This window comes from Leptopilina boulardi, unplaced genomic scaffold (assembly GCF_019393585.1).
Source record: "Leptopilina boulardi isolate dan_hultmark-lab unplaced genomic scaffold, ZJU_Lbou_2.1 LbouV2_278, whole genome shotgun sequence".
NCBI lineage: Eukaryota > Metazoa > Arthropoda > Insecta > Hymenoptera > Figitidae > Leptopilina > Leptopilina boulardi.
Window position 1 is genome coordinate 1931228 of NW_026137838.1, and position 26864 is coordinate 1958091.

The following is a 26864-nucleotide window of genomic DNA, read 5'->3' on the forward strand; positions in this document are numbered from 1 at the left end:
CCTAAGTTTTCAACAAGTTAAAGCTAGAAAGTTATTAACAAACAGCATGTGTCTGTAACGTAATGCGCGTGTGCTCATGTTCTTCCTTTTTTTTTTGTTTTTTTTTTGTTTTTGTAAATGTGTTTATGTTCTAACAAGGTGTAACTCACGCGTCGCAAGCACGACGATCGAAACAGTGTTATGGCTTGAACTTAACCAAGGGTATATTTTTCGTTTGTAAACATTTATCACAAACCCATTCCGCGTAAACTTCTTGCGTTAATAGCTGATAAGCAGCCTCTGACAATCCTGTGCAACCTCTGTAAAAAAAAATTACAAAAAATTACAAAAAATTACACAAAAAATTCGAAAAATTCTCAATAAAAGAAAAATATTAAATAACTACCTGTGAAACCAAAAATTACAACCAGATTCACAGAGAATGGCTTGATCATTATCATGAACTTCTTTATGGCAAACACCGCATGGATAAATTGGAGGAGCATTCGGATTTTGAGGATTAAATACCATTGGTTGATCTGGAGGATAGATCTGAAAAAAAATTCATTGAGTTTGTTTTTTTTTAATAATTAATTAATGATGATTTAAATTACCTTTCCAGCAGACACGGACATGGGTTTTTGTCCCATGCCCGGTGGTCCTTGAAAACCATGTGGCGGCATCGATCCCGACATTGGATTCATTGGATGTCCAATTGGTGGTCCACTGCCCATATTACTTGGCATATTGCCCATAGGTCCTCCCATATGTCCCATTTGATTATGATGACTGAGATTAATATTCGACATTGTATTCATTGGGCCCATATTCATATTATTAATTTGATTAGGTCCGCCCATATTCATATTTGTTGATACCATTGAACTCATTGTTGTCATTGGTCCATTCATTGGTCGGCCAAGATTATTTGGACCCATATGATTAGGATGATTTTGCGCTCCATTATGACCCAATGGACTATTAACATTATTCATTGGCGGTCCATTTAATGGACTATTGGGCGGTATATGGCTATTCATGCTATTCATATTCATTGGTCCATTTGGCATATGATTTGATCCTGGCATATTGTTCATTGGCGAACCCAATGGTCCACCCATTGGACTACCTAAATTATGTCCAATATTGTTCATTGGACTACCCATTGGACCATTGTTCATACTATTCATTGGACTGCCCATTGGTGGGCCGCTCATTTGTGAATTGCCCATATGACCCATATTCATGTGATTGTTCATTGGTCCCTGTGGCATATTTGGACCCATATTATTCATGGGACTCATACCGCCAATTGGTGGATGATTCATTGGTGACATTCCACTCATGTGATTCATATGATTGCCCATTGGCGATGAGCCCATTGGACTCATATTGCCCATATTGTGCGACATCATTGGATTCATTCCGCCAATTGATGAAAGTGGACTCATTCCTCTCATTGGTGGTCCACCCATGTGATGTGGATGATGTGGATGCATATGAGGTGGACCACCGTGCATCATGGGATTTTGTGCCGCTTGCGGGGGTGTATCGTCAAATGGATTACTCGCCACTATTGTATCACCGTATCCCGTCAACGGTGGTGGTAATAAATCCTAAAAAAAAAAAAATTATTCAAAATTAATTGAATTTTAAATTACATATAATAATCGTGAATATCTTTCGTTCATTCTGTCCACACCTGAAGTTAGTATTTGTTATAGGTCTTTTGTTTTTTTCAAATGTATTGTTTGACATTATTTTGTGTTGGTTAAAATTTTTCAATGTTTTTTTGGCATTGTTTCGATAATTAATTTTGAATAGAAATTTTAAAAAATAATTGAATTTTATTTTATTTTAAATTGAAAACTTGGTAAATAATTGAATTTTAAATTGAAAATTTGAAAATAATTTAATTTTAGTTGATTGTTGATTGAAAATTTGAAAATAATTAATTTTAGTTGATTGCTGATTGAAAATTTTGATAATAATTAATTTTGACTCGAAATTTTGGAAAATAATAAAATTTTAATTGAAATTTTGGATAATAATTTAATTTAAGTTCATTTTTAATTGAAAATTTCGATAATTAATTTTGAATAGAAATTTTAAAAAATAATTGAATTTTATTTTATTTTAAATTGAAAACTTGGTAAATAATTGAATTTTAAATTGAAAATTTGAAAATAATTTAATTTTAGTTGATTGTTGATTGAAAATTTGAAAATAATTAATTTTAGTTGATTGCTGATTGAAAATTTTGATAATAATTAATTTTGACTCAAAATTTTGGAAAATAATAAAATTTTAATTGAAATTTTGGATAATAATTTAATTTAAGTTCATTTTTAATTGAAAATTTCGATAATTAATTTTGAATAGAAATTTTAAAAAATAATTGAATTTTATTTTATTTTAAATTGAAAACTTGGTAAATAATTGAATTTTAAATTGAAAATTTGAAAATAATTTAATTTTAGTTGATTGTTGATTGAAAATTTGAAAATAATTAATTTTAGTTGATTGCTGATTGAAAATTTTGATAATAATTAATTTTGACTCAAAATTTTGGAAAATAATAAAATTTTAATTGAAATTTTGGATAATAATTTAATTTAAGTTCATTTTTAATTGAAAATTACGATAATTAATTTTGAATAGAAATTTTAAAAAATAATTGAATTTTATTTTATTTTAAATTGAAAACTTGGTAAATAATTGAATTTTAAATTGAAAATTTGAAAATAATTTAATTTTAGTTGATTGAAAATTTTGATAATAATTAATTTTGACTCGAAATTTTGGAAAATAATTGAATTTTAATTGAAATTTTGGATAATAATTTAATTTAAGTTGATGTTGAATTAAAATTTCGGGTAATATTTGAATTTTATTTAATTTTAAATTGAAAACTTGGTAAATAATTGAATTTTAAATTGAAAATTTGGAAAATAATTCAATTTTATATATAATTTAATAATATATAATAATAATTTTCATTATTATCATTTAATATGAAATAATATTCTAATAAATTTAAATTATTATTGATAATATTAATCTTTAATTTCTTTATAACAAACAATTAAATACTCAATTTGGCGCGCTTGCGCGCGTTTAATATTGCTAGTTCTATTATTAATCTTTTGTGATTTTAATTATTATTTAATGAGAGAATTTAATACCTGTACAGATGGCGGTTGTTGAGGTGTTGGTTGAGCAACATTTGCATTGGTTCGTCGCTTTTTCTTCGGATTTGCACCAGCAGGAGGAGGTGGAGGAGGATGAGGGTGAGACGAGGATTCAGGATGAGGCCCACCAGGACCCATTCCTACCCCCATACCCATTCCTCCTAAAGGCATCCTAGCAAAGGGTGGCATGCCTGCAATATTGTGGGTCATTTCCTTCTCTTCTCTTCCTTATTTTATCATGCCTTGTCAGTAGCACAGTGGCTTTGATGATTCCATATACTCAGAATACTAAAAAAAAAAAATTCATTATTTATCTTACTTTTTAGTTTTTTTCAACTCATCCATCTTATTTATCGCATACACAATCCATCATGTTCCATAAGTTTGCTATAAACTTTTCAAATTTTAAAAATTAATTTCTTTTTATATTGAATAATTCTAAAATTGAAAAAAAAATTTTTATTAAATATTTATTCATTAATTTATAATTTTAAAGCATTTAGAAACTTTTATAATCTTTGTAATTAATGGAAACAAAAAAAACCTATTATTCCAAATTTCCCGCCATTAATCCTTTCATTTAATTCCAATTAAAAAGTAATTTACCCAAATCTTTAGAATTAGAAACGCTAATTTTATTTTTGTTATTAAATCTCAATGTTTTTACAATTATCTAATTTCGCGCATGCATAAATTAACTAAAATTTCTATTTAATTTAAAAGAAAATCTCGATTTTTAGAATATTTCAAGTGCAATTCAAGGTCAACTAATCATAATTTTCTAAATCTTCTTTTTTTCCCCCGAGTACCTATTTTAACAAAAAAAAAGTCTCAAATTTATACACCCATAAAAAACTTTTTCCATTGAAAAGAAAATTTGAAAATAGTAAAAAACTCCATAAAATAATAATAGAAAAATATAGAATTTTATAAAGACTTGTTTTCAGTAACAGAAATACGGATTTTTAATTTAAATTTCCAGGGGAAAAAAAAAATTGTCTCTTTTTTTTTATCGATGTCGACCTTATTTGCATCTTGACACAGGAGCAAGGAACACAAGATGAACAAAAACAACTATACAGTTCATATACGCATCGAACTGGCTTCTCTGTGTTGGAGGTTGGTACGCGTAGGTGGTAAAGTGTATTTATATGCACGCATATAAATAAATAAGTCGACTATCGATGCTTCGCGGCGACGGAAGCGGGGTGTGATAAAAGCCACGGGACCCGCTTGAATTGCAACAAAGCTGCAAAGCCCCGGTACAGCTACAGTAAATTAAAAGAAAAGAAGAAAAAAAAAAAAAAAAAGAAAAGCAAAATAAGCATCGCCGATGCCAGTTCCCGGAACCAACCTAACCTACAGATTTTTATGAATGCATTCACATTAGCTTATCAAAATTTACGCGCTCTTATCTTATTAAATAATATACAAATACATTGGAATATTTATTAAAAAAAATACTTACTCAAACATTATAGATGAAAATTTAATTCCTTATACATTGTTCTTTTCTCTTTTCGGCAAAGACAGTTACCATTGAAATTTATGTTGTCCACCAGCCAAATGCCTTTGATAAGAATAATGCTTCTTCCTTTAGGTCCAGACTTTCTAAATTAACTCACATATTTCACATATACACAATAAGTCACTGGTTTCACTTGTTTTATTAAAATAATGTTGTAAAATTCACAAATTTTTAAATTATTTATTGGGATAACGCACGCCAGTATATCAAGTCGCCATTGTCGCGTTTCACGTGTCAATGTAGTGGTAGATCTGTACGTGTGAAAAAAAGTGTCGAACTTTTGGTACGCGCAATATTTACGAGGTGGCGCCACATGTCACATTCCTACGAACAAAAAGACCCTATTTATTCTCGCGCGAAAGTATAAATGAAAAATAATTATTTATTATTATTATTTTTTTTAGGGGGTAATAATAAATAATTATTTATAATTTATTGTATTGTGAAATTTTAAGTAACGTGATATTGTATTTTTAGCTAATAGTACGTATTTGTTATTCGTGTATAATAGTGTCGGGATTGATTACACAGCTGTTGGTAGGGTAGTCTAAGCGCAGGCAAATTATTATATTATTTATTTAACAGAAAATTCGTTTTTTTTTCTAATTTTTTATTCTTTATTTAAAATGAAAAAGAAAGAGAATTTTATTGAATTTTCAATTTTTTTTTGAAAAAGGTTTATATTTTCAGAATAAAAAAAAAATTGAGTCCTAAAATAAAGTTATATCAGTTTCGCCTGTAAAAGCATTTTAAATAAGATTAATAATCTATTTAAAAGTTCGTTAAAAGCCGAAATAGACACACACCAAAGTGAAAATAGAAATTGTTTTATAAAAAAATAGAGAAAATATTGTATTGTTAATAAAATAAAAAATGCATTGAAAATTAGTTTTTAAATATTTAATAAAATATTTCAAGTTTATATTTATTTATGTTAATTTTTATTTTTCAATAAAATAATTCTGAAATGTTCTTTTAAAATAGAAAACCTTTTTTTTATTTTAATTAATATTAAAGAATATAATTATTATAATTAATATTAGATTTACTATTATTCTATAATAATTATTTATAAATAATTATATTAAATATATTATATTATATAATATAATTAATTTTTTAATTTTTTCATTATATCTTTTATATTTTTATACTTCAAGGGTTCTTTTAAAACACGTGTACTTAAATAAATAAATAAATAAATAATATTAAATATATATTAATTATATTATATAAATAATTATTTAAAATAATTAGGTATATATAATAATTATTTATAAATAATTATATTATGTAATTATTATTATTTTATAATAATTATTATATTACAAATATTTAAATATTTTTTTTTATAAAATAAATTATATTTTAAATAAATAAATATTGAATAAACAATTAGAAATAAATTTTTTTAAGTGAAAAATAAATGAAAAAAAAGATACGTTAATTATGTATATATATATATATGACAAAAGGTTAATCGCAAAATGCAAATGCATGGAAGAACTCGAATAAGTGGCACATTACAGTTTTAAAGTTCTAACTAACAGTAGAAAATGAGTTTCGTTATATTCCATGCACGAGATCAGCGTTGTTTTATGTTAGAATTAATGAAGCCGTTTATTTTAATTAATATCTGTACAAGTCAAGTATACCGATTATCCAATTCTGATAAAAGATGTTATTAAAAATTATTTATATATTATCTGATAATTTTGCACCAAAAAAGAAAATTATTTTTTCATTAAAAGAGATTTTCGTTTTTCATTCATATATAAAGAAAAAAAAATTTACTTTTTAGAATGCAATTTTTTTAAATTTTTTTTAGGCAAATATTTGTTTAGATTATTCGCATATTTGTAATTTTGAAAGTTTAATCAAGCAGGTACTCTATTTAATTAAAGTTCCTTGAGTAGCAATTGAGAGGCCGTGCACACAGAAACTAATATATCGGCCCAACAGTACAGGTTAAACTAAACTTTAAGTTGCTTAACAATTATGGAACTCCTCCCCAAACTGCTTCAACCAAATTAGGTACAAAGCATATAGTGCTATTATGTTTGTGCAAAATCGGTCTAATTAATTTTCATAAAATGAGCCGATTTTTTTTTTTCGTTTAATAAAAATCGGTTCGTGATCGTTAAACATAATATTGATATTAATAATATTTCATTCGTATTTTTATTATTATTATTATTATTATTTTTATATTATTATTAATTTTTAATAAATTTTTATATTCTTATTATTATTTTATTAATTATTATTAAATATTGATTAATATTAAATTATTATTTTTATATTTTAATTTTTAATAAATTTTTATATTCTTATTATTATTTTATAAATTATTATTAATTATTAATTAATATTAAATTATTATTTTTATATTATTATTAATTTTTTATTAAATTTTTATATTCTTAATTTTATTTTACTAATCCTATTGTTATACTATTATTAATAATTTATTAATATATTTTTTTATTAGTTTTTTATTATTTTTTTATTAATAATATTTTATTAATGTAATTGCAAATTTGAAGGTATCAAATTGTAGCGAATTCATACAAATATTTGTATCAAATAATTTGATTCGAATATTGCTATTAATTTGATCCAATTCGGTATCCACTTGATACCTTTGAAAAAAATTCAAAAACACAAAATATATAATTAATATTAATTATACAAGTAATTAATCGAGTATTAATCGAGTATTATAATTATATTATTTAATTATTTACTTTTATATATTTACTATTATTGCTATTTCCTATTCGACTATTTATTTACAGTATTTTAAAAATTCAATTTCACTTCATACATTTTCTTCCCTTTTTTTCCTAATTTAAAAAAAAATTAAATTGCTTTGTCAAAACTTATTTTGTTAAAAGTTTCAGTTATTATTATATTTTGAAAATCTAACTATCGAAGGAAATGAAACGTAAATTGTTTTTCTCCAAAATTCAATTATTTTGTTAAAAAAAAAAAAGTTCTAAAAAGCTTATAAATAATTTGAAAAAAAAATTTTTTGTTTATTATCAAAAAAAATGGCAATTATTTTTTAAATATAAATTTTTATTTATTTATATAAAATATAGGTCAGTGGAGAAAAAGGACATGTTTACACTTTTGCGAGTAAAAAAATAGAAAAAAAAAAAAAAAAAAAATAGGTGGCAATCGAAGGTACACAAATGGATTCCACAAATAGCAACATTCGACAAACATAAACGATGTGCAAATCAATCTCTTGTGTGGTTGCGTGCTCTGAATAAGAAATAAGTGCTTAAAGGACTTTTTTTCATTTCTCTCGATACGACCGATTTACTTCCAAGTATACCTAAAGTCTCAGGATTTAATCCTAAAAAATACCTAAATCCTTATATATAATATATATAACGTATAATTTTTTTTTTTTTTTGCTCTCAACAAAAAATTGTTTTAATAGTTTTTTGTTTTAAATCACTTTTTTAAATTAAGTTAAATTTTTTTTATTATTATACTATTATTATACTATATATTATTATATTATTATACTATTTAAATATTTAATTTCAATTATTTAAATAATAAATAAATAATACAGCGAAATTTTTTTTTTTGTATAAAAATTATAATTGAAAAAAATTTCATTTTTTTATTTTTTGCTTTATCGATTATTTTATTATTTTTCTGTTTTTCAATTTATTTATTTATTTTTATTATTGTTTATTTATTGTTAATTTTAAATAGCGTTTCAATTTTATCACTCGATTATTGATTATTAATTATTTATTTAATTTTACTGAAAAAAATTTTATTAATGCCCAAAAAAAATAGTTTTGAAAATATTTAACCTTTTTTTTTCTCTTTTTTTTTAAACAACATTCTTAAACTACAGGTGATAACATCTCAAATTATCGAGGTGTTTATCTTTGAGTATATAGCGCAACTATTGCAGTATTTATATTCTAGATCCAATTATTTAATGTAAATGGATTATTCAATACACGTAATCGGGTTTCCGGGATATATGGGAATCGATGGACGCGAGTGGAATACGAAAGAATTGAATGAGTTATAAAATTCATTTTTATTGCAATCGTATTCAACCAATTCTCTCTCTCTCTCTCACTCACTCGCTCTTTTTTTTCCATATCTTTTCAAACTTTCGACAGGATTCACCTTTTGCAAATTCTTAATTAAAGAGCACATTTCATATAGAAGAATATATTTTTTTTTCCTCACGCGACAAGAAAATTTTCTCATGCTTTTTTTTCTTCAATAAAGAATTTTTTTTAAATTTAACTTTAAAATTTCTCATGTAGAAAAAGATTAGATCGCGTATGTTTATTATTGGTAATAAAAAAATAACACATACTTTATGATTAAAAAAAAAAAAATTAAAATTTATTCTTTTTGAAATATTTGGAAAATTATTATATTTATTGTAAAAAAAAAGAAATTAAATTATAATTATGGGGATTTAATGGATAAAAAAAATTTATTATAAAAAAGAAATTGAATTTATTGGAAATAAAAAAAATTCCCACTTAAGAAAAAACATTAAAATTATTATTTTTTTCAAAATATTTATTTATTTTTTTTTAATAAAAAAAGAAATTAAATTCCTATATTATGGATTTAATAATAATGAAGTATTTAGTTGTAAAATTATAATTTAAAGAGATTGTTTGAGAAAATGCTTTAATTATACAAAAACAAAAGTTCTTTTTTTGAAAGAATTTGAGATTAAAAATCAAGGGAAATATTAATAATAACGTATATATATATAACGTTGTATAATATATAGATTATAAAGTATATTGTATATAGAAAGGGGTGAAGATAACAAAAACATCAAAGTAATTATCTTCTCTTTGTATACGACAAGCTCATAAAATGAATTTAATATCTCTTAGATATTATAAACGCAGAGAAGCATCTCTCTCTCCTTTAGAAAACAGATATATGAGTAGGTTCTATATAGAAACGAAGGAAATTTCAGTAACAGCTTATTTTGAATATATATATATATATATATACAACATAAAATTTTGGAAAATAAAATTCAATTTTTACATTAATATGTGCAAAATTAAAAAATATTAAATTAAAAGCAAAAAAAAATGGAAAATTATTCCTGAATTAATTTTTGGAAAGTTGTTTTACCAGTTTCAAGTTTATGCAACATGTACCCGCACATTGTATATCTTTAATAAATGAATTCTATTTTTAACTATTCAATTGTTTTTTCTTTTTAATTCAATGGCTAAATTATTTTCAAATGAAAAACATAAAAAAATAATAATAATAAAAATAAATAATAATAATAATAATAATAATAATAATAATAATAATAATAAAAATAGCAATAATAATAAAATCATGTAAAAAAAAGTAATGTTTAATATATCAGTTTTAAAGCATTGATTCTTTTTTTTTCCTTATTTTAAGAACACACGAACAATGACTATATTGTCTGAGAGAACAATTACTGCTCGTGAAAGTGTTGTTCGACCATTTCTAAAGAAAATTTACTAACACGTTATGTATATAATCGAGTAAAAAACCAAAGAAAGGAAATTGAAGAAAAAAAAAGTAAGTTTTTCCATTTAGCTTTTTAGAATAATTTTAATTCTTTTTTTCGATATAATTTATTAGAAATAAATAAATTGTATTTGAACCAATAATTTCTATATATTTGAAACAAATACGATTTAATTGATTCGAATAATAATTAGTTAGTTCAAGTAAATATTTATTTGCTTTAAAATCAAAATTATTAGGTTCAATATAAAATTTTATTAGGTTAAACAAAAATTATTTGGTTCAAGTAAATATTTATTTGGTTCAAATGAAAATTATTTGGTTCAAATAAATATTTATTTAGCTCAAATCAAATTTATTTGGTTCAATATAAAATTTTATTAGGTTAAATAAAAATTATTTGGTTCAAGTAAATATTTATTTGCTTTAAAATCAAATTATTTGGTTTAAGTTAATATTTATTTGGTTCAAATGAAAATTACTTGGTTCAAATAAATATTTATTTAGCTTAAATCAAATTTATTTGGTTCCATATAAAATTTTATTGTGTTAAATAAAAATTATTTGGTTCAAAAAAATATTTATTTGGTTCAAATTAAAATTATTTGGTTCAAGTAAATATTTATTTGCTTTAAAATCAAATTATTTGGTTCAAGTAAATATTTATTTGCTTTAAAATCAAATTATTTGGTTTAAGTTAATATTTATTTGGCTCAAATGAAAATTATTTGGTTCAAGTAAATATTTATTTAGCTCAAATCAAATTTATTTGGTTCAATATAAAATTTTATTGGGTTAAATAAAAAATTATTTAGTTCAAGTAAATATTTATTTGGTTCAAATCAAAATTATTTGGTTCAAGTAAATATTTATTTGCTTTAAAATCAAATTATTTGGTTCAATATAAAATTTTATTGGTTTAAATAAAAAAGAAAAACGTTATTTATTTGGTGAAAAAAATATAGTTATTTCAAACAAAAATTTGTCTGGTACCAAATAAATATTTATTCGATCCAAATAATCGTTTGCTTTTTATTAATAAATTTTTCACCCAAAGAAAAAATTGAACCAAATAAACTTTTTTATTGATTTTAATCCATTTTTTGTTAATTCTAAATTGACAAAGAAAAATTTCAAATATTATTTCTATCCTTATCCAAATTATAAAATAAATATATAATTAAATTAAAAATCTCATTTGGAGGGTCTCTTCTTTACTCAAAAATATAAACGATGATTTATTGTATATTAGCATATAGTAATTAATCTTCCAAAAAAAAAGGGGAAGAAAAAAAAAATGTCAAACGTGATTGACGAGCAGGTACAAAAAAAAAAATCTTTCTCTCTTTTTTATTTAAAAAAAAGAGGAAAATGACACAAAGTGTCAATATAGAGTTAGAGAATAAAGAAGTTCAAAGAATTATTGCCAGGACGTTTCTGATGCCATAAGAGTGAAATTTTTTTTTTCTTTTTTTTTTTTTTTTTGCTGGTGTGAGCGAAAGGGGCGACCGGTAACTTTCTCGGAAGGCATTTTTCGTCTACTCTTCGATACCTATATATATATATATATATATGTATAACAAATGGAGATATTGAAAGAAAGCGATTTTTGACTTGTGCCCCATGGGTGGGATATATGCACACGTGTGGAATTGAGTGACTGGATGGAATTTACGATTGTATATACATATATATATATATATATATATATATAAATTCGATTACACACGCACACTTTCATATTTATCGCACTATAGTAACAGGGAGGAAAGCTGAGAGAGACCGCGGACCCAGTGCGTCTCTAGATTTCGTGCCGAGAAGACCAAAAAACCAACTTATAAATTCTCGACTTTTTTTTTGCGTCATCTTTCATTTCCTTTATATATATCTCTCTCTCTTTTTCTTTTTCTTTCTTTTCTCCCCTTTTTTATTCTCATTTTCTTCCACCTGTTACGTACACCCTTTGGATCAAGTGAAAAGAATTGCGATAAATCTTGTTTGAAATTCAAAAATCGAGTAATCGTGAAATTGACCATATCAAACTATATAGATATATATATATATTAGGAACCCTTGGAAAGCGTTTGTCACCACCCTTCGGCACGCTCTTGTATTTCACCATGACTTTATTAATCAAGGTAAGTGACGGAAGCGCAACAAGTTGATGTCTACCTATGTGTTTACTGCTCGAGTGTCAAACGTCAAGACAGGTCGATATATTTTACCCGAGGAATATATACATATATATATATTTTAGTCTTGTTTGATAATCAACTTTCTAAATTCGATACTTTGTATTTGTTTTAATTAGAATTTTTTTTTTTTTTCAATCAATTTTTAATTAATTTTCTTTATTTATTTATCTAATTAAATATAATTTTAATAATTATAATTCTAAAATGAAAAATTTTAATTTAACCGAAATTATAAATAAACAAATGGCGCGAATTTTAAAAATTGATACACGGAAATAAAATTTAACTGAAACAGCGAAAGGTTTCACTATACAATAGCGAAAGATTTTATTGAAACAAGTAAAACTTTTGCCATTATAGTGAAACTTTTTGCTGTTCCAGGTAAATCTTTTTTAGAATAACAGAAATTTTCGCTGTTTTAGTGAAATATATCGCTGTTACAGTTAAACTTATCGCTGCTCCAGGTAAATATATTTTCCATGCAGGGAAAAAATTTTCACCTAAAACAGCGATAAGTTTAACTAGAACAGCGATATATTTCACTGAAATAGCGAAAGTTTTCGTTATTCTAGAGAAATATATCCCTGTTACAGTTAAACTTATCGCTGCTCCAGGTAAATCTATTTTCCATGCAGGGAAAAAATTTTCACCTAAAACAGCGATAAGTTTAACTAGAACAGCGATATATTTCACTGAAATAGCGAAAGTTTTCGTTATTCTAGAGAAATATATCGCTGTTACAGTTAAACTTATCGCTGCTCCAGGTAAATCTATTTTCCATGCAGGGAAAAAATTTTCAAAACAGCGATAAGTTTAACTAGAACAGCTATATATTTCACTAAAATAGCGAAAGTTTTTGTTATATTCTAGAGAAATATATCGCTGTTCCAGATAAAGATTTTTTTTTTCATGACGTAATTATTTCTCTGGTGATTAATTTTTAAATAACGCCAAAATTTTTTGTTTATTTTTAAAAATACAAATAGAAATTAATTAATTTTTTTTATTCAATTATTAGAATTAGAATTCTTTTAAATGAAAATATAGAAATTCTATAAAAAAATTAACACTTTGTTAAATTTAAATTTGGTTAAATAAATATTGTGTTAAATAAGAAATTTACTAAATGAAAAATAACGAAAAAACTGGATAATTCAAATTTAGAAAAAAATAACTTTTTTCATATTGAAAATTTAAATATTTTTTATCACCAGATTCAATTATATTTCTATTAAAAGTTTATAACAATATTTCGAGTAATTTTCAACTTGTTTTTATCAAAGCTTTATGTAACAATCTTGTTAAAACTTTAACTTTCATGTATAAACAAAACTTAATTATTTCTGTTAAATCTCAACTGCATATTTTTGTTAGAATATATATAATAAAATATAGAATAGAATATATAATAAAATATATAATAAAATATATAATAAAATATATAATAAAATATATAATAAAAAATATAATAAAAAATATAATAAAATATATAATAAAATATATAATAAAATATATAACAAAATATATAATAGAATATGTAATTGAATATTTATCAAAATATATTTATATTTATTTTCAAAAATAATTTATTTTTTATATTATTTATTAATTATAATTATAAGCATAAAATATATAATTACAAAATTATATATATATATATTTATTTAATCTTCCTACATGAAGGAGGATAATTATAATATAAAAAAATTTAATATAATAAAATATTTTTAATTTAATTTTTAATTTAATTTTTAATTTTTATTTTATTAATTAATTATATTAGATAGAATTTTATATATTAAAATATATAATAAAATATAAATTAAAACTCTATATACACATATAAAAACTTCAAATATTTTTTTAAAATTAAAAACAATGTTGAACTCGAATAATGATTGATTGAAAAAAAAACTTTAATTAAAACTTTGTTATATTTCACTTGAAAATATATCGATTCAATTAATTATTGAAATATTTTTTAATAAGATAAAATTAAAAATTCCATATAAAAAACTTTTTTTTAAAAAGCAATTTGAAATTGAAAAAAAAATATGTTTCATTTATATAAAGTCTATTTAAACAGAGAAAAATATAAATAATTCTGAGTGTGTATATATAAATATTTATAAAATTGAAAGCAATGCTCGTAATGTATGCAATATTGTATCCAATCATATATTCTATTATTAATAATAACTTTTTCTGCGATAATGCAAAAAAATGCTTTTTGCGTAAACACACACAAACACACGATAGGAAAGGTAAATAAATTATTCATCATAATGAGACAATGATTGACCCATTTGCGGACAATATTGTTTCTCATATATATATATATATATATATTTACTGTTATCTAAAACAATAATATATAGCATTTCTAATTAAAAAAGTGGGAAGAAAATTTATTTTTCGTCATCATAAATAAATTCATTATAGTTGAACAAATTTAATGCAAATTGAATAAATTAAATAATTAAATTAATTAAATAAATAGAATTTAATGCAAACTAAATATACAGAGTGATTTTTATGTTCCGGATCCCCTAAAAAGTTTTTTAATTTTCATTTTATTTCGTTTTTTAAATAAAAATAGAATTAAAAAAAAAAAAATTTCAGTGGGTCCGGAACATAAAAATCACCCTGTATAAATAGTATTTAATATGATTAAATATGTAAATAGAATTTCATATGAATAAATATATAAATTATTTTTTATCATAATAATAAATAAATTCATCATATATAGTTGAATAAATTTAATATTATAATTATAAATAAATAAACATATAAATGTTATATAAATAATAAATAAATAAATAATAAATGAATATATAAACAAAATTTAATGTAATTAAGTTAAATTTGCTTTTAATTTAATAATTAAACAATTATGCGCTTATCTTTTACAATTAAAATACCTCCAATTTTATTCTGTGAAAAATAAAATTGTAGCAATTCAATGAAATCTCCTTGATGATAGTGTGCTCTATTAAGAAAATGTTTTAATTAAATAATTTAATTAACATTTTTTTTGAATTAACGAAACTAAAAATTTTCATCATTTAGTAAGCATATGATAATATTAATATTATAGTTAAAATAATTAGTATTATAATTATAATAATTATTGCCATAATATTATAAGAATTATTACTATAATTATAATAATTACGACTATAATATTATAATAATTATAACTATAACATACTAATTAATTAATTATTTATTTATATTTATTTACTCTCCCACCTTGCAAAGAAAAAAATTAATTATTTATTTATTAATTATTCATTAATTATTAATAATTTAGTTATTTTAACAATTAATTTATTAAAACAAATAAATATTTTATTTTGAACAATTCAGTAAACAATATAAATTATATAGTTATTGAAACTCCGAAAATTTAAACCTGTTACACACATCATCGATATGAAGATTTATTGTGATTAAGACACATTCAGCTATATATTTGGAAAATTAATTTCCATTCCCATATTGTAATAGAAAATCTATATATCCATTGTTATATATATATATAACTTGCACTCGATTATATTGTGAATATATGTTTAATATACATATGTGAGAAAACAATGGTTAATAAAATAACATGATTTTAAACAATTTGGAATTAGTGTTTGTAATGATAAGTTTAGATGGGGAATATTATCCACATATATATATAATATATATATGATAGAGGGAGAGAGATGAGGAGAATCGTGTGTGACAATGAATTGTGCATTGTCGATACAATGCGTAATGAATCATCGTGATTGCAGCACACAGTCGTATACAATTGGATATAGCGTATATATATAGCTGAGAAAGTCAATGAGGTTCGATCGCCTATGAATAAGTGTATACGTTTAGCATTCCACTCAGATAGGAGACATGATATAAATTATATTCCTGATCTCTCTCTCTCCCTCTCTCTCTCTTTCCAAATGCATTTGTAATAATTTGATTTGCAAGACTTTCTGCATGTATATGAAAAAAATATTACACTTCATTAAAATCCAGGTCACATTTGGATATATTTTACATCTCATTAATATATTGAATAATTTTTCCGCGTACAAACTCTCTCGTCGTATATAATATGCCCTTTTTTTATATAATATTTTTCATTAACGTTTCAACCCTTTTTGCAAAATATGAAAAAAATATTCAGCTAATTAAAATACTTTTTATTTAAAAAAAGAAAATTCAGTGAAATTATTTTATAAAAATATTAATAGGATATTTTAAATTCATATTGATTTTAGTATTTTTATTTTACTTTATTTTTTTTATTATAATAATAAAATAATAATACTTATTATTATAATTATTTATTTATAATTATTTATTTGTAATTATTTATATTAATATTATTATTTATTATTTATAATAATTATTATTATTATATTTATTTTATTATATCCTCATTTGGTTTTTTACAAATTCCTTAACACAAAAATATTGTACATTTCCTTACTGTTATTATATTTATTAATAGGTAATTAATATTTTATCTATTTATTATTATTAAAAAAAAATTTATTTCTTCCTTGTTATAAGTTTCACAATATATTATTTCCCATCAATTTCCCCTTATTTTTTAACAATTAAATTGTTTATAATAAATATTTATTTATTACTAATATTTATAACTAATAAATTTACCTCTAAATAATTAGAATATAAATAAATAAATTAATAAATAAATTAATAAATAAATTAATTAATAAATAAATAATAAATATAAATAAATAAATTAATAAATAAATTAATAAATAAATAATAAATATAAATAAATTAATTAATAAATAATTAAATTTTAAATTTACCTATACTTATAAATAATAAATTTATTTATAGATAATAAATAAGTATAACAAATATAATATACTAAATAATTATAATATAATAAACTACCTATTTGGACTTTATATTATAAACAATTAAATTGTTAAAAATAAGACGAAATTAATGGGGGATAATAATTGTAAAACTTAAAAATTGTGCAATGGAAATAAATTTATCCTATCTTATAATATAATAAACAAATATGATATAATAAAAAAATTTAATATAATAAAAAAATTTGATATAATAAAAAAATTTGATATAATAAATAAATTTGATACAATAAACAATTATAATATAATAAATAAATATGATACAATAAATAAATATAATTTAATAATTAAATATGATGCAATAAATAAATATTATATAATAAATATAGTATAATAAATATTTATCTACAATAAATAAATAAAAATAAATTATAAATAAATTAATAAATAAATTTATCTTTTTTTACATTAAAAAAAAATTTCATCAATATTCCATTTTTTTTTTCTTTCAGCACACGGAATAAAAAATGCAAAAGTAGATAACAAAATTTATCCCCTCCTTTATATATATTGTGTTAGAACAAGTAAAAAATTACCATAATTTTTGTACAAAAGAATTCAATGTGTCGTCGTATACGCGAGCACATTTTTCATTCTCTCTCTCTCTCTCTCTCTTCCCCTCTCCCTCAATTTTTCTTCTCAATATACATCTTTCAGCGCAGCATCTTTAATATCTTTATCCTGTCATTTGAATTTTCTTATACTCCATTTCCGAATAGCATACGCCAGCTTCCTAATGTGCTGTATTTTCCCATTCGAGATATATATCTCGTACTTTCACCCCAACACCATTGTAATATATATCCCATATCTTTCGGCCCCTTTCTCTCTCTCTCTCTTTCTCTTTTTCTCAATTCTGATTTCTTAGCCATGTTCACTCTCTTACACATCTTTTTATTTACACATATGGAGAAAAAAGATAAGAAATTATATAAAATCAAGTTAATTATAAATAAATATATTTATAGAGAGAGAGAGAGAGAGAAAGAGATAAATATTTTGGATGCAGGAAGTTGGAAACTGCGTTAATTGATGGACGTTCGTGTTTGGACACAATTCTACGATTCATCGAACGAAAGTGATATATGTTTCAAGGTATCGAGTATTAATGGGAAAACCATTAGTATCCTCTACGACTACCATAAAATATAATGGTGCTCACGGGAATGTGTATACCTACGCAAAGAGAGAGAGAGAGAGAGAGAGAGAGAGAGAGAGAGAGAGTACTATATATTTTACGAGCACCTTAATACTTGGACCACCAACCCCGACGGTGCAAAAGGACATTTCAATGCTCTCCTATAATTAAAATAACTACTTTATTTCACTTCAAACTCAATTTTTTTCATTTTCACTTTTTCGCATTACATTGCGTGTTACTTTTCATGATTCATGTTAATCCAATATGTAATTTCGCAGGCGCTGCTTTTTTTTATGTGATATAAATTCTCGTTTAAATATGTTTCATTTCATTTTCGATCGTTCATATTTTTATTGTAAATGCCGTTTTAATTTAAAAAAAAAAAAAAAATTATTTCCATCTCAATATTAACGTTTTATTAACCAGTTGGAAATTTTTAAATCTATTTTTAATTGTTTTTTTTGTGTATTACTTTATAAAAGTGTGTTTAAGATTTTAATAAACAAAATAGATAAACAAATAAAAGAGATAAATAAATAAAATAGTTAAACAAATAAAAAATAGATAAATAAAAAAACATTTAAACAAATAAAACAGTTAAACAATTAAAAAAGATAAGTAAATAAAATAGATAAATAAATAAAATAAATAAATAAAATATTTAAACAAACTAAATAATTAAAAAAATTAAATAGTTAAATAAATAAAATAGATAAATAAATAAAATATTTAAACAAATTAAATAGTTAAAGAAATAAAATTATTTAAACAATTAGAATAGATAAATAAATAAAATCGTAAAACAAATAAAATAGATAAGTAAATAAAAACGTTAAACAAATAAAATAGATAAATAAATAAAATATTTAAACAAATTAACTAGTTAAAAAAATAAAACAGATAAATAAATAAAATATTTAAACAAATTAAATAGTTAAACAAATAAAATTATTTAAACAATTAGAATAGATAAATAAATAAAAACGTTAAACAAATAAAATAGATAAATAAATAAATAAAATATTTAAACAAATTACATAGTTAAACAAATAATAACAAAGTAAATAGTTAAAAAAATTAAAGAGATGAATAAATAAAAAAGTTAAACAAATTAAATATGTAAACAAATAATAACAAAGTAAATAGTTAAAAAAAATTAAAGAGATAAATAAATAAAATAGTTAAACAAATTAAATATGTAAACAAATAATAACAAAGTAAATAGTTAAAAAAATTAAAGAGATAAATAAATAAAATATGTAAACAAATAATAACAAAGTAAATAGTTAAAAAAATTAAAGAGATAAATAAATAAAATAGTTAACCAAATTAAATATTTAAACAAATAATAACAAATTAAATAGTTAAACAATTATAATAGATAAGTAAATAAAATAGATAAATAAAATAAATAAACAAAATATTAAAAAAAAACTAAATAATTAAAAAAATAAAATAGTTAAACAAATTAAATAGTTGAACAAATAAATGAATTAAATAAATAAAATTATTTAAACAATTAGAATAGATAAATAAATAAAATGGTTAAACAAATAAAATAAATAAAACAGTTTAACAAATAAAAAAGGTAAATAAAATCGTTAAACAAATAAAATAGATTAATAAATAAAATAAATAAATAAATAAAATACTTAAACCAATTAAATAGTTAAAAAAATAAAATAGTTAAATAAATAAAATAAATAAATAAAGTAGTTAAAATAAAAATTAGATAAGAAATAAAACATAAAAATAGATGCCAATTTTCATTTTTTGAATATTTTTGTTTTTTTAATGTAAAATTATACTAATTCGCTCCTATCTCTTTCTCTCTCACTCTCTTTAAATGCAGACATTGTAAATGCATCGCAAAGAGAGTGCTAGATTTGCGTGTCCTTGACAGGCGATATTTCAAAAAAGGACCCATACTTAATTATACACGAGGTCGTCATTAGTGTTTTATACTCTAGTCGTGTCTTGAAAATAAGTCACATTCAGAAATTATTATTATTATTTATAAATTCAAACTGTTATACAATCATTTTTTTTCCTAATACGTTTTCTTAATTCATTTTATACTATTTTCCTTAAGATTAAAAATGTTTAAAAGAAACTTTAATTTAATGAAAATTAAAGCGTTCAAAGGAATAAAAAATTATTTTTTGGTTTGTTTAAAAAAAAAAAAATTATGAAAAAATAAAAATTAATTTATTTTTTTTGGATAAACAAATTTTTTTATTTACCTAAACATTCAGAACTTCAGGTACATTAAATAATTTAAAAAAAAAATGTTTCGATTTAAATGTGAATTTATTTTTGTTAAATTAGGTTTTTTAAAAAAAAATTTCGGTTATTAATTAATAAAAAAAAAAATTCTGTTACAGATTTCTTTGATATGTTTAATGATCTATACAGTGATGGTTGAGGGACAACAAAATAAAATTAAAATCACTGAGGAAAATGTAAACATTGCTTTAAATGACACTCGCTATATGAGAAGGCAAATAAACTGCGCTTTGGGGACTATCAAATGTGATCCAATTGGTGGTCGATTAAAAAGTATGTACCCAAAAAAAAAAAAAAAAAATACAAAAATAACTGAAAACATTAAAAAAAAATGTTAAAAATAATAAATAAAAATTAATAATTGTACAATTATTTCAGGTTTAGCACCACTGGTTATAAGAAACAACTGTCCACAATGTAGTCCCGAAGAAATGTATTTCATCAAAAAAGTTTTAGCACACATTCAAAACAAGTTTCCAGAAGAATGGACTTTATTAAGAGCCAAATATCTCAAACCGTAAAAATTGGCAACACAATATGTTGAAATCCTATTTTTTTTTATACAAGTGAGTGAGTGAGAAAATAAAATATTAGAAAAGAAAAAAGAAATGTTTCGAAAGACAAGAGAGTAAAAGAGAGAAGACAGAAAACATTGAGAAAATGTATGTGTGTGTGTGTGTACGTGTGAGAGAGAGGTTCTTGTCAGAATGAGAGAGTGACAGTGAAAGTTGATTGTAAAACTCTTTGGGAATTCCAATAGGAGACGCTAAGTGTCTATATCCGTTTTCAATGACGTTTTAATCTATCAGAATATTTTTCTTCCTTTTTCTTTCCTTTTTTTTTTTAAATAATACCCAGTTTTTTTCATATCATGACGCGATTTCTGTCTCACGATGTCAATAACTTTCAATTATACATTCTCTCTTCTTGAGAAATTTCAAACTTTCTTTTTCAATTAAAATCATAATATCTCTATAATAAACTATGTATAATAATAGTCACAATAATTTGTCAATTTTTTTTTTTTTTGATACCGTTAGTTTTCATATATATGTAATCTACTTTACAATATTTATGTTTTTTTATATGTATTATAATTATGTATGATTGTAGGTAATAAAAAATTGTTGACATGAAAAAATAATTTCACTCTTAATTATATATTTTCCAATTATGTTATTTTCAATAAAACAAATATATAAAATAATCCTATTAAAAATTAACTACTAACTCAGTACTGGCTCGGTATTGGTATCAGTACTGCGCCAGTAGTGAACTCTGCTATTATTAATAATAAAAATACAAAAAAAAGTATAATTAACTATTATTATTTAAGTGATAGATAATAATAATAATTGAATAATAATTTAAAAATAAAGAATAAAAAAAATTTTCTAGTTAAAATTAATAATTAATTAAAATTCATTTGTATATATTGTCAAATTATTATTGTTTGCTTTTAAACGACTCTTGTATTAATAGAGAATGTTAAATACACAGCGTAATTATAATATTCAGAGCAATATCACAAGTTGAAGGAACATTTATCAATTTGAGAAGCATTAAAAAAGTTATTTAACAATTCACTACAAGTGCCATTTAAATTAAAGAGGTCATTGAATGATTTAAACACTGCACACAAGGGTCCTTTCTATTCAAGTACGTATTATAATATTGTATATATATATATATATTATTTACATTTCTGTTGAAATACCAAAATATTGAGCAAATCATTTTCCCAAATTATAATTCCATTATTTTTTAGTTTTTTGCGCAATTTTTTTTTATTTAAAACAAAATGTTTATTCCATACAAAGAAAATAATTGTGAAAATTCAAAAAAATTATTATTATATTAAAAATTGGAATTAAATGACAGAATTTTCTTAAAAAGTAATATTACCATTCAGAGAAATGAGTCTCACAAATAAATATTAATTTGTCACAAAAAAATTTGGTTTTATTTGGTTTCAATTATTTATATTTATTAAATACAAAATTAATAATTAAAAATTAAAAGGAAATAAATAATTAATAACAAAAAAGTACAAGACATTTTTATGCCTGTTCAAGCTCCAGTGCAAATAATAAGTACTTCAAAATTTTCTCCAGTCATTCTAGATGTTTTTTCGGTCGCTAATAAAGGATTTGGGATCAAAACTGACGATTTAGCAGTTTAAAGCTGTCAAAATAGCAAGCAACGGTAAGACTTGTCTGTCTAAAAAAAAAATCTTTTGGGAAGTTGAGGGTTGACTTCAAGGTGGTAATAGGGGTCTACCTCTACTCGGATTTGGCTGTAGATTTTTTTCTACACTTTTAGGTGTATTTTGTGCAAGAATATGCAATAAAATCGTGTGCCTAAGAAAAATTGAGTTTTTTTGGAAATTTTTTTTTTTGACCTGGATGACTTTTTGGTGGTAATAGAGGTCTTCCTCTACTCGGATTTGGCTGTCGATTTTTTTCTACACTTTTAGGTGTATTTTGTGCAAGAATATGAAAAAAAATCGTCTGCCTAAGAAAAATTGAGTTTTTTTGGAAATTTTTTTTTTTGACCTGGATGACTTTTTGGTGGTAATAGAGGTCTTCCTCTACTCGGATTTGGCTGTCGATTTTTTTCTACACTTTTAGGTGTATTTTGTGCAAGAATATGAAAAAAAATCGTCTGCCTAAGAAAAATTGAGTTTTTTTGGAAATTTTTTTTTTTGACCTGGATGACTTTTTGGTGGTAATAGAGGTCTTCCTCTACTCGGATTTGGCTGTCGATTTTTTTCTACACTTTTAGGTGTATTTTGTGCAAGAATATGAAAAAAAATCGTCTGCCTAAGAAAAATTGAGTTTTTTTGGAAATTTTTTTTTTTGACCTGGATGACTTTTTGGTGGTAATAGAGGTCTTCCTCTACTCGGATTTGGCTGTCGATTTTTTTCTACACTTTTAGGTGTATTTTGTGCAAGAATATGAAAAAAAATCGTCTGCCTAAGAAAAATTGAGTTTTTTTGGAAATTTTTTTTTTTGACCTGGATGACTTTTTGGTGGTAATAGAGGTCTTCCTCTACTCGGATTTGGCTGTCGATTTTTTTCTACACTTTTAGGTGTATTTTGTGCAAGAATATGCAATAAAATCGTGTGCCTAAGAAAAATTGAGTTTTTTTGGAAATTTTTTTTTTTGACCTGGATGACTTTTTGGTGGTAATAGAGGTCTTCCTCTACTCGGATTTGGCTGTCGATTTTTTTCTACACTTTTAGGTGTATTTTGTGCAAGAATATGAAAAAAAATCGTCTGCCTAAGAAAAATTGAGTTTTTTTGGAAATTTTTTTTTTTGACCTGGATGACTTTTTGGTGGTAATAGAGGTCTTCCTCTACTCGGATTTGGCTGTCGATTTTTTTCTACACTTTTAGGTGTATTTTGTGCAAGAATATGCAATAAAATCGTGTGCCTAAGAAAAATTGAGTTTTTTTGGAAATTTTTTTTTTTGACCTGGATGACTTTTTGGTGGTAATAGAGGTCTTCCTCTACTCGGATTTGGCTGTCGATTTTTTTCTACACTTTTAGGTGTATTTTGTGCAAGAATATGAAATAAAATCGTCTGCCTAAGAAAAATTGAGTTTTTTTGGAAATTTTTTTTTTTGACCTGGATGACTTTTTGGTGGTAATAGAGGTCTTCCTCTACTCGGATTTGGCTGTCGATTTTTTTCTACACTTTTAGGTGTATTTTGTGCAAGAATATGCAATAAAATCGTCTGCCTAAGAAAAATTGAGTTTTTTTGGAAATTTTTTTTTTTGACCTGGATGACTTTTTGGTTGTAATAGAGGTCTTCCTCTACTCGGATTTGGCTGTCGATTTTTTTCTACACTTTTAGGTGTATTTTGTGCAAGAATATGCAATAAAATCGTGTGCCTAAGAAAAATTGAGTTTTTTTGGAAATTTTTTTTTTTGACCTGGATGACTTTTTGGTGGTAATAGAGGTCTTCCTCTACTCGGATTTGGCTGTCGATTTTTTTCTACACTTTTAGGTGTATTTTGTGCAAGAATATGAAAAAAAATCGTCTGCCTAAGAAAAATTGAGTTTTTTTGGAAATTTTTTTTTTTGACCTGGATGACTTTTTGGTGGTAATAGAGGTCTTCCTCTACTCGGATTTGGCTGTCGATTTTTTTCTACACTTTTAGGTGTATTTTGTGCAAGAATATGAAAAAAAATCGTCTGCCTAAGAAAAATTGAGTTTTTTTGGAAATTTTTTTTTTTGACCTGGATGACTTTTTGGTGGTAATAGAGGTCTTCCTCTACTCGGATTTGGCTGTCGATTTTTTTCTACACTTTTAGGTGTATTTTGTGCAAGAATATGCAATAAAATCGTGTGCCTAAGAAAAATTGAGTTTTTTTGGAAATTTTTTTTTTTGACCTGGATGACTTTTTGGTGGTAATAGAGGTCTTCCTCTACTCGGATTTGGCTGTCGATTTTTTTCTACACTTTTAGGTGTATTTTGTGCAAGAATATGAAAAAAAATCGTCTGCCTAAGAAAAATTGAGTTTTTTTGGAAATTTTTTTTTTTGACCTGGATGACTTTTTGGTGGTAATAGAGGTCTTCCTCTACTCGGATTTGGCTGTCGATTTTTTTCTACACTTTTAGGTGTATTTTGTGCAAGAATATGAAAAAAAATCGTCTGCCTAAGAAAAATTGAGTTTTTTTGGAAATTTTTTTTTTTGACCTGGATGACTTTTTGGTGGTAATAGAGGTCTTCCTCTACTCGGATTTGGCTGTCGATTTTTTTCTACACTTTTAGGTGTATTTTGTGCAAGAATATGAAAAAAAATCGTCTGCCTAAGAAAAATTGAGTTTTTTTGGAAATTTTTTTTTTTGACCTGGATGACTTTTTGGTGGTAATAGAGGTCTTCCTCTACTCGGATTTGGCTGTCGATTTTTTTCTACACTTTTAGGTGTATTTTGTGCAAGAATATGCAATAAAATCGTGTGCCTAAGAAAAATTGAGTTTTTTTGGAAATTTTTTTTTTTGACCTGGATGACTTTTTGGTGGTAATAGAGGTCTTCCTCTACTCGGATTTGGCTGTCGATTTTTTTCTACACTTTTAGGTGTATTTTGTGCAAGAATATGAAAAAAAATCGTCTGCCTAAGAAAAATTGAGTTTTTTTGGAAATTTTTTTTTTTGACCTGGATGACTTTTTGGTGGTAATAGAGGTCTTCCTCTACTCGGATTTGGCTGTCGATTTTTTTCTACACTTTTAGGTGTATTTTGTGCAAGAATATGCAATAAAATCGTGTGCCTAAGAAAAATTGAGTTTTTTTGGAAATTTTTTTTTTTGACCTGGATGACTTTTTGGTGGTAATAGAGGTCTTCCTCTACTCGGATTTGGCTGTCGATTTTTTTCTACACTTTTAGGTGTATTTTGTGCAAGAATATGAAATAAAATCGTCTGCCTAAGAAAAATTGAGTTTTTTTGGAAATTTTTTTTTTTGACCTGGATGACTTTTTGGTGGTAATAGAGGTCTTCCTCTACTCGGATTTGGCTGTCGATTTTTTTCTACACTTTTAGGTGTATTTTGTGCAAGAATATGCAATAAAATCGTCTGCCTAAGAAAAATTGAGTTTTTTTGGAAATTTTTTTTTTTGACCTGGATGACTTTTTGGTTGTAATAGAGGTCTTCCTCTACTCGGATTTGGCTGTCGATTTTTTTCTACACTTTTAGGTGTATTTTGTGCAAGAATATGCAATAAAATCGTGTGCCTAAGAAAAATTGAGTTTTTTTGGAAATTTTTTTTTTTGACCTGGATGACTTTTTGGTGGTAATAGAGGTCTTCCTCTACTCGGATTTGGCTGTCGATTTTTTTCTACACTTTTAGGTGTATTTTGTGCAAGAATATGAAAAAAAATCGTCTGCCTAAGAAAAATTGAGTTTTTTTGGAAATTTTTTTTTTTGACCTGGATGACTTTTTGGTGGTAATAGAGGTCTTCCTCTACTCGGATTTGGCTGTCGATTTTTTTCTACACTTTTAGGTGTATTTTGTGCAAGAATATGAAAAAAAATCGTCTGCCTAAGAAAAATTGAGTTTTTTTGGAAATTTTTTTTTTTGACCT

The 26864-nt window shown here is 23.6% G+C and overlaps 3 protein-coding genes across 3 annotated transcripts in view; 1 reads left to right on the forward strand and 2 right to left on the reverse strand.

Moving 5' to 3' along the window:
• Window positions 1–26864, reverse strand: part of LOC127282067 (caldesmon-like) — a 329462-nt gene that overhangs the window by 146998 nt on the left and 155600 nt on the right. The gene's annotated exons all lie outside the window — the stretch shown is intronic.
• Window positions 80–4948, reverse strand: LOC127282073 (protein pygopus). Its single transcript, XM_051306154.1, has 5 exons — window positions 4639–4948; window positions 3165–3458; window positions 594–1595; window positions 386–531; window positions 80–299 (listed from the first exon to the last, which is right to left on the reverse strand). The coding sequence occupies exons 2-5, from the start codon at window positions 3378–3380 to the stop codon at window positions 179–181; spliced, it is 1485 nt and encodes a 494-aa protein (XP_051162111.1). The 5' UTR covers window positions 3381–3458; window positions 4639–4948; the 3' UTR covers window positions 80–178.
• LOC127282079 (ejaculatory bulb-specific protein 3-like) lies at window positions 12008–21909 on the forward strand. Its single transcript, XM_051306165.1, has 3 exons — window positions 12008–12368; window positions 20864–21038; window positions 21144–21909. Exons 1-3 carry the CDS (start codon window positions 12351–12353, stop codon window positions 21284–21286), a joined length of 336 nt encoding a protein of 111 aa, XP_051162122.1. The 5' UTR covers window positions 12008–12350; the 3' UTR covers window positions 21287–21909.